Genomic DNA, 13,910 nt, shown 5'->3' on the forward strand with positions numbered 1-13,910 from the left:
CTCAAGGCCGCATGGCGGGCTGTCCCTTTAGTTCTTTGTGCAGCGCGGAGCCCGTCAGTGTGAGAGAAGCATCCGGCCATTTGTCCGCAGCGTCCTGCAGTGAAATCCTGTCAACTCTTCTGACAAATTCCTCTTGATTTCTGAAAGCGTTTGGGAGTTTGAGGAGAGGCTCCCGGTCGGCCCCTCTGTGCACGGGATCGTGTCTGAGTTCCGCCTGGAGCTGCATTGCTCGGGTGCATGTTCCGAGATGGCTTTTCATCCCTGGCGGTTCCTTGTAACCTTTCACCTGGGGTGCGCAGGCCGCTTCCTGGTGGTCCCCCCAGACCCTCGCCACTTTCGTGCTGCCCTCCCTGTCCTGGTTGTGCTGTGAGGCCTTTCTGCCTGTCGGCGTAGCCCCAGTGCCCCTGGCGAGGCCTCTTGGATCAGGCACGTGTGGCCTGGAGAGGAGGTGCTGTTGATCCAGGCCAGGGCTTTACGCTCAGCTGCCTGACACTCCTTTTCAGCGAGTGGACATCTGCCTTGGTCCCCGCCCCCATCTAGGTGGCCTCACGCCTGGCAGGCTCTCCTGGGGGACTGCGGCCTTTATCGGGGACCCTGGTAGGTCCGGGCCCTGTCCTCCAGCCCCAGGTGGGGACCGTGAGCCTGCTGCCCTGGCTGGAAGGAATGGCCATGGGAGTGGCCCCCAGGCACGGAGGGTCGAACTCACAGTCCAGACCCTGCCTGGGGGCAGCTGCATGGCCTTCGAGAGCCAGCCCATCCCTCTGGGCCTCACTTTCCTCCTCCTCCATCGCACTAACCAGATGCTTTCTCTCGCCCTGTGGCTCTCTGGGCTTTCCCTTGATGTCAGCTGGTGGACAGGACATGTGCAGATGTCAGAGGCGGGCTCTCTCCTGGGTTGTGAAGCGGGTCCCACGGACCCACACGGCCCCTCGGTCGCCCCCCGTCACACCGTCTCGTGCATACCACGTCCTCACCAACACAGAGGGGCAAGCGCATTAGCCCCGCCCCAAGGTTCAGGATGGCGAGGCTCGGAAAGACCAGAACCTGCGTACGGCAGCCGGGGCTCCGGACTGGGGTCCTCTGGGCCAGCCTGCCCCCCGGGGCTGTGGAAACCCCTGCTTGGCGTCACAGGAAGCCTCCGCTCAGAGGTCTCGGTAAGCCGGCCACTCCTTGGTACTGACAGTTTGCCCCACTCCGTTCCAGGGGCGAGCTGGCAGCGACGGAGCAAGAGGGATGCCTGGACAGACTGGCCCCAAGGTAGGTGCTGCTCACCGCCTCCTGGTGCCCGTTCCTCGGTCAGCGTCACCATGGCATCGGCACGTGCTTATGTGACGGATGTGGTTATGACGACACGTGGTGACTCGGACATCTGCTCTCATCCGGGAGTGGGACCTGGGGGGTTGGAAGGTTCAGTTTGGATCAGCTCCTCTGGCACGTTGACGCAAAGGCAGGGGTTGGTGGGGAGAATTTCATGGGTTTCTCACAAGTCCACGGGGCAGGAAGTCCTCTTGCCTAGATTTGGGGTGTCTGAGCTCTTCGGAGTTGCAGGGAGCGAGGAGACTGCGTGTGGGTGACTGTGGAGCTGAGGCCTGTGCGTGTGCCCCGGGGGCGGCCGCTGGAACCCAGGGAAGCCTCACCCCTCCCGGCTGCGGAGGTTCAGTGCGCCCATCCCTTTGTCCCCGAATCTGGGATGAAACTCCCGCTGTTCTTGGTCCACGCTTCCTTCTCGGCCCTGGAAGCGTTTGTCCAACCAAACCCGTACAAGGTGCTGGAGGAAGTGCTGACTTTCTCCAGCCAGGGGCCCACAGTGGGGACAGCAGCTGTTCTCAGGGGTCCCCAAACCCACCCCGGGGCAGTGCACCTGCTCCCCCAGTAACTGGCGTGGATCGGCCCTCGGGTGATCCTGTGGGTGCTGAGCGAACGAGCGGCCCTGGTTTTCAGGGACGTGCGGTGACAGAGGAGAAGGTTCCTGAATCTGTCCCGGTAGATTATGGTCTTCTTTCAACAACAAAAGTATTCAAGCCTGAGCTAGCCTTCTCTTGACTTCAATCCCACATGGCTTGCAACACCCATGAGGTGGGGAGCTGGACTCCAGGAGGCCACCTGGGTGGCAAAAGGAGGGCTGGCCGGGGAGCTGGGGTGCCCGAGGGTGGGTGGAGCTGGGCCATCCGCCAGATGGGTAGGCGCACCCGCTGTGTGCGGGGGGCACTCTGAGCCCCGAGGGTGTTGTGATAAGAGACACAGGCAGACAGCAGGTGCGCGCACACTCACACACACACACATACACTCCGACTTTGCAGCCATCACCCCAAACACTGAGGTCTCAGGACCCTCCAGGCCGCTGTCTGTGGCTCTGGGACAGAGGTCATCTCTCTGTTGGCAGCCTTTGTTGGTGTTTTGGGGAAAAGCGTTGGGAATATGGACCCAAGGCTGTGGAATGTGTGATGGGGTGGCGGCCAGGGGCCCCACCACAGGGTCCTGGGGCCCCAGGTGCACAGGCGCTGCGTAGACTGTGGCCCGAGGCGGGCGGAGCGGCCACGTGGGGCCACGTGGCGTGGGCTGAGCTGCCCTCTCTCCTCCTCGCAGGGTGACCGCGGCTTTGATGGCCTGGCTGGGCTGCCGGGAGAGAAGGGCCACCGGGTGAGTGTTTCCTCTCCGGGAGCTGCTGGGGGAGGTGCTGTCGGGAGGCTCTTCTGGGCAGCCTTAGGCTTCCTGGGGGGCTGGGCACTCGATTCCAAAGTGGTCGCTGATGAGCCTCATGGGGCTGTGGCAGTGGACTTGGACGTGGGCGTGACATCCCTGGGGATGGAAGGTCAGCCCAAGGAGAGCCGATTTCGCACTCGCAGCTGTTGGCGAAAGAGCCAGTGGCCCCCTCGAGGGGATGAGGCAGGGAACGTGGAGCTCCCGTGGGAAACCCACTCTGTTAAGGGGCCCAACACACCTTCAGGAAGCCCAGCGGCTGCCCTTTTGGGACCCGAGGACCCTTCTCACCATTAAAGGGGCGACTCCGGGAGGTGGGCTGGTCCCACGTGACTACCTGTGGATGGGGGTCGGGGTGCACGCTGCAGCTGGGGGCCCGCCTGTCATCTCGCCCAGTCCCACGTGTCCCCATGAGATGCTCTTTGCCGCCCTTACCTGCTTTCTTTGATGTAGATGATGCCTCTTTCATGTTTTGGCATATCCTGGGCATGCAGGCACACGCATGTGTGCACGTGAACACACATGCACACACACACATGCTGTTGATTTTGTCATAAGGGTCACCCATCATGTCTCTGCCGCCCTGAGAAGTGGCTCTTGCGCCTTAGCCAAAGCTGCTTCGCCCACGTTCTCCGACACTCATGGGGAAACCGGAGGGCAGGGTCAGTCTGTGGGACTGACAGATGAGCACGTATTGAGCACCGATGGTGTGCAAGGCCTGAAGCTGCAGGGGTATCAGGTGGACCAGCGCTGACCTTCACAGTCCAGAGTGGTGGCCCTTTCAGGGGGCGGTGCGGGGCTGGGGTGTGCCCCTACTTCACACGGAGAGGACAGTAGGGTGCAGCTCAGACCCTGCCTCGGTGTCCTGGGGTGCCCGCCGGTCCCTGGGTGCCGGTCCAGCCAACCCTCCTCCAGGACACCGAGTCCCGGGGTGAGAGTCCTGCCAGCCAGCTTTGTAGCCCGTCACGCCAGGAGGCCCTGTCTCCAAAGGGGTCCTCTGTGACTCTGGGAAAGTCTTGGGAGGGGGTTGGGATTTTCAGTCTCAGAAGCAGAGAAAGATGAAATGGGGGGCTTGAGACGGCCGTGCGTGTCTGCCCGCCTGCCTAACGCTGACCCTGCTTGGCTCCCCAGGGCGACCCTGGTCCTTCCGGCCCTCCGGGACCTCCAGGGGAAGATGGAGAAAGGGTACGTATCCTGCTGTGTGGGGGCCACACCTGCTGCCCGTCTCCTCGGTGAAAACTGCACAAGATGCTGGCAGCAGTGATGGGCACCTGCATCGGGGGGAGGGGAGTGGATGGGGGTGGACAGACGGCCACACAGGACTTCCTTCCTGTAGAAGCAGATCTCAGACCTTGATGTTGGGGGAGCCGATAAGCTCCGTGTCTGAGTGAGGGGCACACAGAGGCAGCGAGTGGCAGAGCTTGGGATCTGGGGTGAGGCGTGAGGTGCAGAGAGTCCAGAAGATGACCTTCCTTGGCCCTGGAGGTGGGGACAGGGTGACAGAGCGAGGGGCGATGATGCCGTCCAAGGCCGGGGCCCGGGCTAGGTCGGGCGCTCAGGTGGGCTCTGCCCCGAGTCCGGGTTCTGTCAGGTGCGTCGTGGTGGGGCTGCAGACTAAGCGATGTCCTTAGACGGAAGCCCAGCCCTCCTGTGGCAGAGAAGCCTGCGGGCCCTCTCCCTCCATGAGCCCCCGTCACTTAGACAATTTCTTCAGGCGTTAGGGGTATTTTGGGGACAAGTTTAGGAGCCCCAGTACCTGGGAAATTGGGACATGCCTGTCCTGACAGCTCCTGGGCTGGCATCATCAGGGCACTGTCTCCTGTTGGGGCCTCAGCCTGCACCGTCCACTGTAAGATGAGAGAGGGTTGAGGGGTCCCCTAGATGTCTGTGCTTCTGGAATGAGGAGGTGCATGCGCGTGCACACATGCGTGTGTGTGCACGCGTGTGCAGGGCTTTGTACACGTGCACTGTGAGTGGGTATGTGTGCGTGCATTTGCAGTGTGTCTGTGTGCATGTGTGGGTGTGTGTGCGTGCACGTGCCTGCACAGGGTGTGTGCACGTGTGTGGTGAAGGAAGGAGGAGGGGGCAGTGCCTTGATGGAGAGAAGCGGGGTGTGGACAAGCAGCTCCTGGTCGTGCACCAGGCAAGCTAAGGCAGCTTTCCTTGTAGAGCCAGAAGGAAAAGACTCATCCTGGTTTGCTCCCCTGGCTGCGTTTAAGATGTTAGGGCCCCTTGGGGTTGGCCCAGGGCATCTGGTGATTCTCTCAGGATCCTTCCCTACACCAGTTTCTATCATTCATGTCTCTGTCTACCTATCACCTATCTATCTATCTATCTATCATCTATCTATATCTATTTATCTCTATCACCTATCTATCTATGATCTATCTACCTATTATCTATTTATCAAGCTACCTACCTACCTATTTATCTAGCCTCTACCTATTTATTTATCTATTATCTATATATCATCTATCTATCTTGCTTTCTTTCTACCTATCTACCATCTATCTCTGTCTAGTTTCTGCCATTCTGTTTTTTTATCTGTATCTTTTATCTTTTTTTCATCTGTATCTTTACCTGTCAGGTAACCATTGATTTTTTTCTGCCCGGCTTTCCCCTCATTGGGGCTGTGGTTTTTGAGCCCCAAACCTCGCCTTTTACCTGCAGCCTTTGGGAGTGGGGACACTCCAGGCTTTTCCTGCTGGCACAGGGACTAGTAACTGGCGTATATGCTGAAGCAGCCCCAGGCCAAAGAATCCTGCACGGATGAAGGAGAAATTGTCTCTCTCGTGTCCAGGTTTTATGGCTTATCCTTAAAATCCTGCCTCTTTTCTCCCCCATAGGGTGACGATGGAGAAGTCGGGCCCAGAGGGCTGCCCGGGGAGCCTGTAAGTCCACTGACTGGGTGGGATTCTGTGTCTCCTCCTTGATGCTCTGGCCAGAATCAGGGATCGACTCAGAGCATAGATTAGAGAGGGGCTCAACCTTGAGACACACAGATCTGGGGATCTCCCGGGAAAGGAACGGGTGAGGTGGGCGGACAGTGCTGAGTCAGCCTGAGTCTTTGCCAGGGAGGAAGCCCCGGCCCCTGAAGGTCGTGGTTGGGACTCCAGGTACAGATGTGGTGGGTGTCCTGGGTCCATGATGGTGGGTGTCCAGGGCCCATGATGGTGGGTGTCCAGTGTCTATGATGGTGGGTGCCCAGGGTCTATGATGGTGGGTGTCCAGGGTCCATTAGGGTTGTGTCCAGGGTCCATGATGGTGGGTGTCCAGGGTCCATGATGGTGGGTGTCCAGGGTCCATCAGGGTAGGTGTCCAGGGGCAGTCACTTGACCTGCCACACTTTCTGATGGCTACATTTTTCGCATAGAGGCCTCCGGTAGGGCACCCCTGCCTGGGCCTCCAGAAGCTCTTTTCCCTAAGCTGACTTCTATTTAAGACCAGAGCAAATTTCCTCCGTGACAAAAGGACATTAATTCCTTGTCTCTTACTGTTACTTTTCAAACGTCTCATTTTTGTTACCCACGTCATCGTGGCCACACACACCTGGGGCCGTTAACTGAGGAGAAGCATTGCAGGCGCTGCAGGGAGGAGAGCCCGCCCGGGCCGGCGTCTGCACCTCCACTTGGGACTAAATTACACCCTAGGTGTCTGGTTAGCCATAATGGGGATTCATCAACACAGCTCCCCCCTTGACACGGGTCTAGGCGATGCCTTCTGGGTTATTAACTTCTGAAAACCATTTATGTGACTAGGTATTAAAAGAAGGAAGGGAACATTTAAGTGGCAATGAACGTGGGAAAGGTTTCTCTTCTAGTGCATCTGAGAAGTTTCTATCAAAATTAAAGGCACTCGAAATTGCGGTGCCTTGAAAGGCTCTGTAGTTCTCCAGCTGACAGGGAGGGAGGGAGCCGTCCGGATGTGGGTCCTTCCCATGGCAGGTAGTGACCGCTCTGTGGCCCCTCCCCCTGTGCGTGGGGCTATTCCCATACACACGCCCCTCCCGGCCAGGGAGGGGGTACTGAGCCCCTATCCGTTCTAGCTACCCCTGCCTCTGGTTCCGAGAGCCCAGGTGGAGAGCTGGGCTGCGGTGAGGAGTTGAGGCAGAGGAGAAGGGGGAGTTGAGTTGGCCACACTGCCCGGGAGACCTGCCTCGGCAGCAGAGGCTCTGGGCAGCGGGGTCGCTGAGGGAGGCTGGGGACAGGGCGGGGGCTGGGGTTCCTGCCGAGCCTGAACCTTCCTCGCTCTTTCCTCTCGCAGGGGCCTCGTGGTCTGCTGGGGCCGAAGGGGCCCCCAGGCCCTCCTGGACCTCCTGTAAGTCCTTCGCGTGTCTGGCCCATCCCTGCCCTCGAGATCCGCCCCCCCCCCCGCGCCCCGCTTGTGGTCCGCTCGGGCCTGCCGGCAGCTGCCCTCACTGACAGCTGTGCACACTGCCCAGTGCTCGCACTGGGTGGCTGTGGGGCCCTGATGCTCACCCGTGGGAGGGCAGCCCGGCAGATGTGGACTTGCGGGTGGAGGTGCAGGGTCCGCTCAGTCCTTCCCCGCACACAGCATCTGCCGTTATAAACAGTCACCGGGACGCCCATCCCCCCCCCCTCCTTGAAAACACTTCCAGTAGCATCTTGGCAGCTCCTGGAGGAAGACAGAAGCCCGTGGTTCTGGCAGGGCTCTATCCAGGGGGTGGCTTCCCCAGGGCTGGCCCCTCTGCCCAGCTGTCTGAGAACTCAGGGCTGCCCCACATGATGCTGGGGCCTGGCAGCGCCGCTAAACCCTAGCCCATCTCGGGATTTATTTGGGATCAAGCCTTTCCCCTCCCCCAAAGGATGGACATCCTCTGACATTGCGGGCAGGGACCAAGCTGTGTTGAGTGGACTTTTCCTGTTGAGCTTTGTTCATTTTCAGTCTCTCTTGTTTCAATGTCATTCATCCAGGGTGTGACGGGAATGGATGGCCAACCAGGCCCAAAAGGCAATGTGGTAAGTCTGGGGGTCCCGTGCCCCGGTCTCATGGCGGTTACCCCGGGCTCACTCCCAGCTGCTCGAGGCAGGGGAGGGGGATCCATGCCACCGAAACCAGATGGGGATGTGACGGGGAGGGTGCAGACTCTGAGCCCCGGCCCCGCGAGGTGCAGGCCTCCAGCAGGAGGGCACGTGTGAGCTCCCGGAGTCGGTGCTTGCTCCATCCAGAGCCTGACCGCGTCAGCACAGGTGTGGAGGGAAACCGCTTTCTCACCGTGCGTGGCCAGCTGGTGGTGGCCAGGTGCTGTGACAAGACCCACTGAGAGGGAGAGGGGTCTCATGGGCGGGTCTCTTTTAAGGGCCCGGGAGAATTTAGCTGGCGTGATGATTTGGGAATTTTCAGCCGGATGGCATATTTTCTGGTAGATCCTGTCCCTTGTCCCTCCTGGCCAGCTGTCTGCCGTGTCTGCACAGACACAGGCATGTGCTTCTGGCCCGGAGGGGCCTGGATCTGGCTCCCTGCCTGCCCCAGGGCCCCCTGCCTTCCCGTCCGGGCACGAGAGCAGATTGCACCCCCTGCTCGCCCCCCAGAGGCCCCTTCAGTGCCTCACTTGTGTTTCCTGTAGGGTCCCCAGGGAGAGCCCGGCCCCCCGGGACAACAGGGTAATCCAGGCGCCCAGGTGAGTGAGCCGGGCGGGCTTGTGGGTAGCAGGGGGTGCAGGCCTGCGGTGCCCTGGGCGTGAGCGGCCACTGAGTGCAGCCCCGTGCTGCCAGTCAGCCCAGAGGGTGACCCAGGATGGGGTCGGCACCCAGATGAGGGAGAGGGTCGGGGGAAGAGGGACAGACGGCAGGGAGGGCTTCTGAGTCAGTCGAAAAGTTCCCTGACCGTTCCTGCTCACTCTTTTCCCTCCCAGGGTCTTCCAGGCCCCCAGGGTGCAATCGGACCTCCAGGAGAAAAGGTAGGTGGGCTGAGCTGGGCATAGGGGTGCTTGCCTGTGGGGTGCGTTAGGAGCACTGGTCACCAGCTTGTGGTGTGGACCTTTGTCCTTCCGTCCTTCCGTCCGTCCTTCCCTCCTTCCCTCCCTCCCTCTCTCCCTCCCTTCTTTCTTTAGCTATGTATAAGGTTGCCAGATTTGAGAAGAAAAACAGATACGGGACGCTCAGTTAAATTTGAACTGTGTTGTCTGAAATTCCAAATTTAACCGGGCATCTCGTTTTGCTGTTGTTTGTTTTGTTTTGTTTCTTTTTGCTAAATTTGGCAACCCTAAATATATCCTCGGGACCCCGAGTCCACACGCTGGGGAGAGAACCAGAGCCGGAGTCCTTGCGCAGCTTGTGGCTCAGCCCCAGGTGTCCAGTGAACTCAGCACCTGGGGCAGCACCCGCAGAACGACCTCAAAGGGGCGGTTCTCAGTGCTTCATAGCCCCTGGCCGCCACTGTTTGAGAACTGCTCCTGACTTCACTTGGCGGGTGATTTTTTTCCGGTAGCAAAACTGAAGGCTCTGGAAACAGCAAAGGGTCCGCTATCTTTGGGTGCTTCCCCGTGGCTGGAAGCTCTGTAGCCAGTGGGGGCGGGTGCCTGTGAGCAACCTTTTTAAACAAATGCTCTTTGAGCAGAAATGTTGAAAAGTACCTTTGGGGGCTTGTAGAGAGGGTGGGCAGCTGAGGGGATCCCTGGGGCATCTGCTCATGGAGTCTGTGGTTTGTTCTAGGGCCCCCTGGGTAAACCAGGCCTCCCAGGAATGCCCGGCGCTGATGGACCCCCGGTGAGTACCACTGCCCACCTCACCCTTTACACCCCACCTGCCCATGTCCACCCAGGGGTGGGCACTGGGAATCCAGACAAATGGCCCTTCCCCTCGCTCTCGAGACGGCCGTGCATGCGTGGCCCCCGTCTCCTTTTCCAGCTCCTTCGATGAAGACCTATCCGATGGCGAGCTTGATGGCTCAGGAATTACTTACTGGGTTTTGGACACACTTTCCATAATGTGGTTCAATCAGAGGGTGGTGATTTCATGAGTAGGAACGTCCGTTATTTATTGGGGTTTGATGCTCGTGATCAGAGCCCAGCCTCATGCTTTTTTACCTCTACGGAGGGCGGTGCTGGGCTCCAAACAGTCGTGTGTGTCACCAGTGCCGGGTGTATTTTTAGCCATCACGCACGGAGAAGAGGGGTGTGAACACGCAGCTGTGGAGCTAAGTAGATGCTGCCTAGAAATAGGGAGTGAGGGACAAATCCATCTGTGGCCAAGCTGTGAGGGGGAGGGGGATGGGTGGGGGAGTGACAAACGCTGGGTGTGGGCCTGTCTGCGTGAGCTTATCTGCACCCACCCCCCTGGTGTGAGTTGCCGGTGGGTTTTTTGTTTTCCGGTTATTTTTAGCATATCCAGTTGATGCCGAATAGAGAGCCTATTTCAGAAAATGAGATTAGCAAAATTATTTACTTCAGACACAGTTATCTTGTTGTGTTAATAACGCCATTAAAAACGAAGCAAGGAAGTTCAGTCTGTCAGCCGTTAACTGGTGACTGGTAATTGGCATAGGACGATGGTGTCTTTCCATTTTCATGGCTGAGAATCCTTTGGTCCCGTGAATCACACATCACCCATTGTCCCATCTTTGTCTGAACCAGCAGATTACAATCCCATTCCTGCTTGAACTGCTTTGGGGGACTCAGTCTCCTGGACTGAGTTTGGATATGAAGAGATGAATATTTTGCAATATGTCTTTTATGTGCTTTCATTTACATTGACACCTAATTGCATTTTCTAATGATAAAATATTTTCTTCTGGAAAATTAGGAAAATAAATAAAATGACAAAATGAAAACTACCTCTGGTCCCATGCCTATGGGTTAAACCCTGATAGCAGGTGAATGTACATCCTTCCAGTCATTTTTTTCTATTCATCTTCTGCAATATTGGGTGTCAATGGGGCATTTCCCTCAGTGCATCATGTCAGGAAGGGGGCGGTGCCTACACGGCCCCCGCTTCCCTGACCTTCCTGGTCACACCCTGGAATCCCCCTCTCTGAATTGAAACTCCAGTCACTAGGGTCCCTAAAGGGTCACCAGTTTCCTTTCAGATTCTCTGGGGAAAGAGGGACCTTTAAGAGGGTTAGGGAGCCAGGAGGCTGCCTCTCCATTTCTCTTCCCCAACCAACCATCACACTTTAAAATATGAGTCTGTGAAGGACCTGAGGGAGTGTGGTTGTGCTGGGTCAACACTGAAGATGGATGCTCAAAGCAAAAGATAAAAAGGGAAAACATCAACACTACAGGCTGAGGGAGGCGGAGCCCTTGTCTTAGGTGAATCGGGAGGAAGCAAAAGATTTAAAAATACTCTCCTTAACAGAGGTATCACATGGTTGATCAACCTGACAGAGAGGGTTTGTTCCTTTTCCCCTTTGTGTTGCTTTGGCCTGGCTTGGGCTGAAGAAAGAAAGGAGGATAGATTTCAGAGCCTTTGAGAAGTGTGAGGGGTTTGGGGGCAGACTCGATGCTCTGGAATACATTGTGAGGTTGTTCTGGGCAGCACACAAGAAGGATGCGGGCGATGAATCATGGCTCGTGGGAATATTACAGAGCCAGGAAACATTGAATTCCAACGAATGTTCAGTGACATGAGGAAATGCTCATGATATAATAGTAAATTGAAAATACATCTTCTGATGCCAATTTTGCATGCAAACGTGCGGAGGAAATAGATCAGCTGTGCCACCACACCCTTGGCCACCGTTGCTATGAGTGGTGAGGTCATGAAGGGTTTTAATTTTCTTTTCCACTTGCCTAATTGTCCACAATGGACGTATATTACTTTATTAATCAGGAATATATCAAATAACAAATAATTTAAGCTTTGTTATTTTTCCATTTGTCTACAATGAACATATATTGCTTTTTTAATCAGAAAAATATCAAATATACATAATGTAAGTTTTATTACTTTTCCATTATAGAGTCTTGCTGGTTATAGAATACTGGGGAAAGGCCAGCACGTAGAAAGAAGGGTGGAAACGGCCTGGCCTTTCACGGCGGGAAAGCAGCTGCTCTGACTTGGATGTATTTCCTTTCCATCTTTTTCTGTTCAAACATTTAAAATAAATGAGCTTTGTGCTCCCCCCCAGAAAATTACTCTCATCCCCAGAAAGTTACAACTTAGAATGCATTTAAGAAGCTTGGCCTTGATTCAAACAACAGGAATCATGGCAGGGGCTTCCCTGGCGGTCCAGTGGCTAAGACTCCGCGCTTCCACTGTAGGGGGCACAGGTTCAATCCCTGGTCAGGAAACTAAGATCCCGCAGGCTGCCTGGCCTGGCCAAAAACAAACAAACAGCAGTCATGGTGACGGTCAGTCCCTCTTTTTTCTCTCTTCCGAAACACTGCGATCAGGTCTATTCTTATCGCTACCATGTAAGTGAGGTCATTGTCACGTGAAGGGGTCAGCTCGCTTCCCCACGTGAGTGAGGTGTGGGGTCTGCCCCCGTGTGTGTCTCTGGGGCCTGGCTTTCACCACAGCTGTCCATCACCTCAGTTCCTTCACAGAAAAATTCTGCGTTTGATGGAAACTGTAAAAAAGGCCCATGAAGAGCCCACATGGCAAAGGAAGCAGGACTCTCCTCCCTCCCAGCCCTCCCCAGGGCAGGATCATCTCCTGGACACCGTTTAGGTGCAGCCCTGCCATCCTGGGTTGCTGGTGCCGTGAGCCTTGTCTTGGGAAGGGGGTTGACGGGCAGTGTGTCCTTTCCAGGCCCGGGCAGCTGGCGTGGTCCAACCGGTGCCTAACTGTCCTCAAGGGCTCCCTGGAGTACCCCACCCTGCAAAGGAACTTCTGCATCCTTCCCGTCGCGTTGCCACCATGATAGGCTATTTGCAATGGCATCAGATCCAGTTCACGACTAGTACAAATTGAAAAGAACACACACATATCATTTATTTGAGTTGATGAGCTCTGGGTCTCCACAATGCTGCTGCGTTCTACAAGTAGCGTCCCAGAACTTTAGAACAATCAAGCTGGATGAGCAGCCAACCCACCCTCTCGTTTTACACACACGAAAATGGAGGCCCAGAGAGGGCAAGTGACTTACCTAAGGTCACACAGTGGGTTGGGTATTACGAGGAGTAGAACCAGACCGCCATACCCTGCCCTGCCAGCATTCTCACCACACCACGTGGCCTCTCTTTACTGGAATCCTTGGGGGTAGAACTGTATTTCCAGATAATGAATACTTCTGTTTCTGTTTTTATCATCTGTGTTTGGCTCGTGAACTCAGAGGCAGAGAAGGTCAAGTTCCTGAGAATAGGATTGATGGGGGCCAGGGTGGAGGGGGCAGTGACCAAGGGGCCATGAGCAGTTCCGCGGGACCTCGGCTCTGCATCTGTGGGGTAGGATGTATATTCTCCCCTGCGCTCAGCTTCTGTGTCACCTGGGGGGGGGGTGGCTTTGAAGACCTAGGGTGCGTTGGGACCCGGGAGGTCTGGTCCCACTTCACTGTCTTGTTTGGCCACCGATTTGGTTTTGCTGGGTGGCCTTGAACAAACACCTTTGTTGTCACTGTCCCCTCCCACTGTACTTGGGGGCAGGCTGGGCTCTGGCTGAGTCAGGGGACACTGGTGCACAGTGGGGCCTGGAGCCCATCTGTGGGTTTTGAAGCACATTCCCCTCTGCTGTTTCTGGGGCCCCGCATTATTCCCATTTTACAGATGAAGCAGCCGAGGTTGGGGCTAAAGGACTGGGGGTGACCAAGCCGCTGTGGGGAGGGGCGGGGAGGAAATGGGAGGGACCTGGGCTCTGACCCTCAGTTTTGAAGACAGCTACAGGGAAGCTGGAGCATGGCCAGGCCTGCTTTCCCAGAGGCCACTGACTAACGCCAACCTTCTCTTTCCTGACAGGGGCACCCTGGCAAAGAAGGCCCTCCGGGAGAGAAGGGAGGCCAAGTAGGTACCGGCTGTGCCCTTGACCCCTCCAGCATCTCCTGCGGGATGGGCAGGGCTGCCCCCCCCCCCATTCTGGGACCCCCAGTCCAGAAGGGGCTTCCTGCCCTGTCCTCATCCATCCTGAGACACCCCTGCGGACGCGCCTTCCCCGTGGGGCTGGGCAGTGCCCGCATGCCTACCCCCGCGGGTCCGACCTGGGATGTCCATCCGCTCTGCTCGGAGCGAGAGGGCAGTGTGCTGGAGGCAGGCAAGCTCTCTGGCTTGTTCTGGAAGGGTGCAGGGGTGGCCCAGAGTGAGCCCCGCGCCCTCCACC

General features: G+C 56.9%; 1 protein-coding gene across 6 annotated transcripts in view; it reads left to right on the forward strand.

Moving 5' to 3' along the window:
- The window catches only part of COL5A1 (collagen type V alpha 1 chain), a 160,113-nt gene that overhangs the window by 87,886 nt on the left and 58,317 nt on the right, over positions 1 to 13,910 (forward strand). For 5 of the 6 annotated variants that reach the window (XM_081236132.1, XM_081236130.1, XM_081236128.1 and 2 more), the window contains exons 17-26: positions 1,204 to 1,257; positions 2,587 to 2,640; positions 3,832 to 3,885; positions 5,547 to 5,591; positions 6,964 to 7,017; positions 7,635 to 7,679; positions 8,288 to 8,341; positions 8,576 to 8,620; positions 9,375 to 9,428; positions 13,553 to 13,597. In XM_081236132.1, coding sequence (XP_081092258.1) covers positions 1,204 to 1,257; positions 2,587 to 2,640; positions 3,832 to 3,885; positions 5,547 to 5,591; positions 6,964 to 7,017; positions 7,635 to 7,679; positions 8,288 to 8,341; positions 8,576 to 8,620; positions 9,375 to 9,428; positions 13,553 to 13,597 — 504 coding nt within the window. The remainder of the gene's footprint in view (positions 1 to 1,203; positions 1,258 to 2,586; positions 2,641 to 3,831; positions 3,886 to 5,546; positions 5,592 to 6,963; positions 7,018 to 7,634; positions 7,680 to 8,287; positions 8,342 to 8,575; positions 8,621 to 9,374; positions 9,429 to 13,552; positions 13,598 to 13,910) is intronic. The other variant, XM_081236131.1, reaches the window with a different exon arrangement.

Source organism: Mesoplodon bidens (assembly GCF_964165515.1).
Source record: "Mesoplodon bidens genome assembly, chromosome: 6".
Lineage (NCBI taxonomy): Eukaryota > Metazoa > Chordata > Mammalia > Artiodactyla > Ziphiidae > Mesoplodon > Mesoplodon bidens.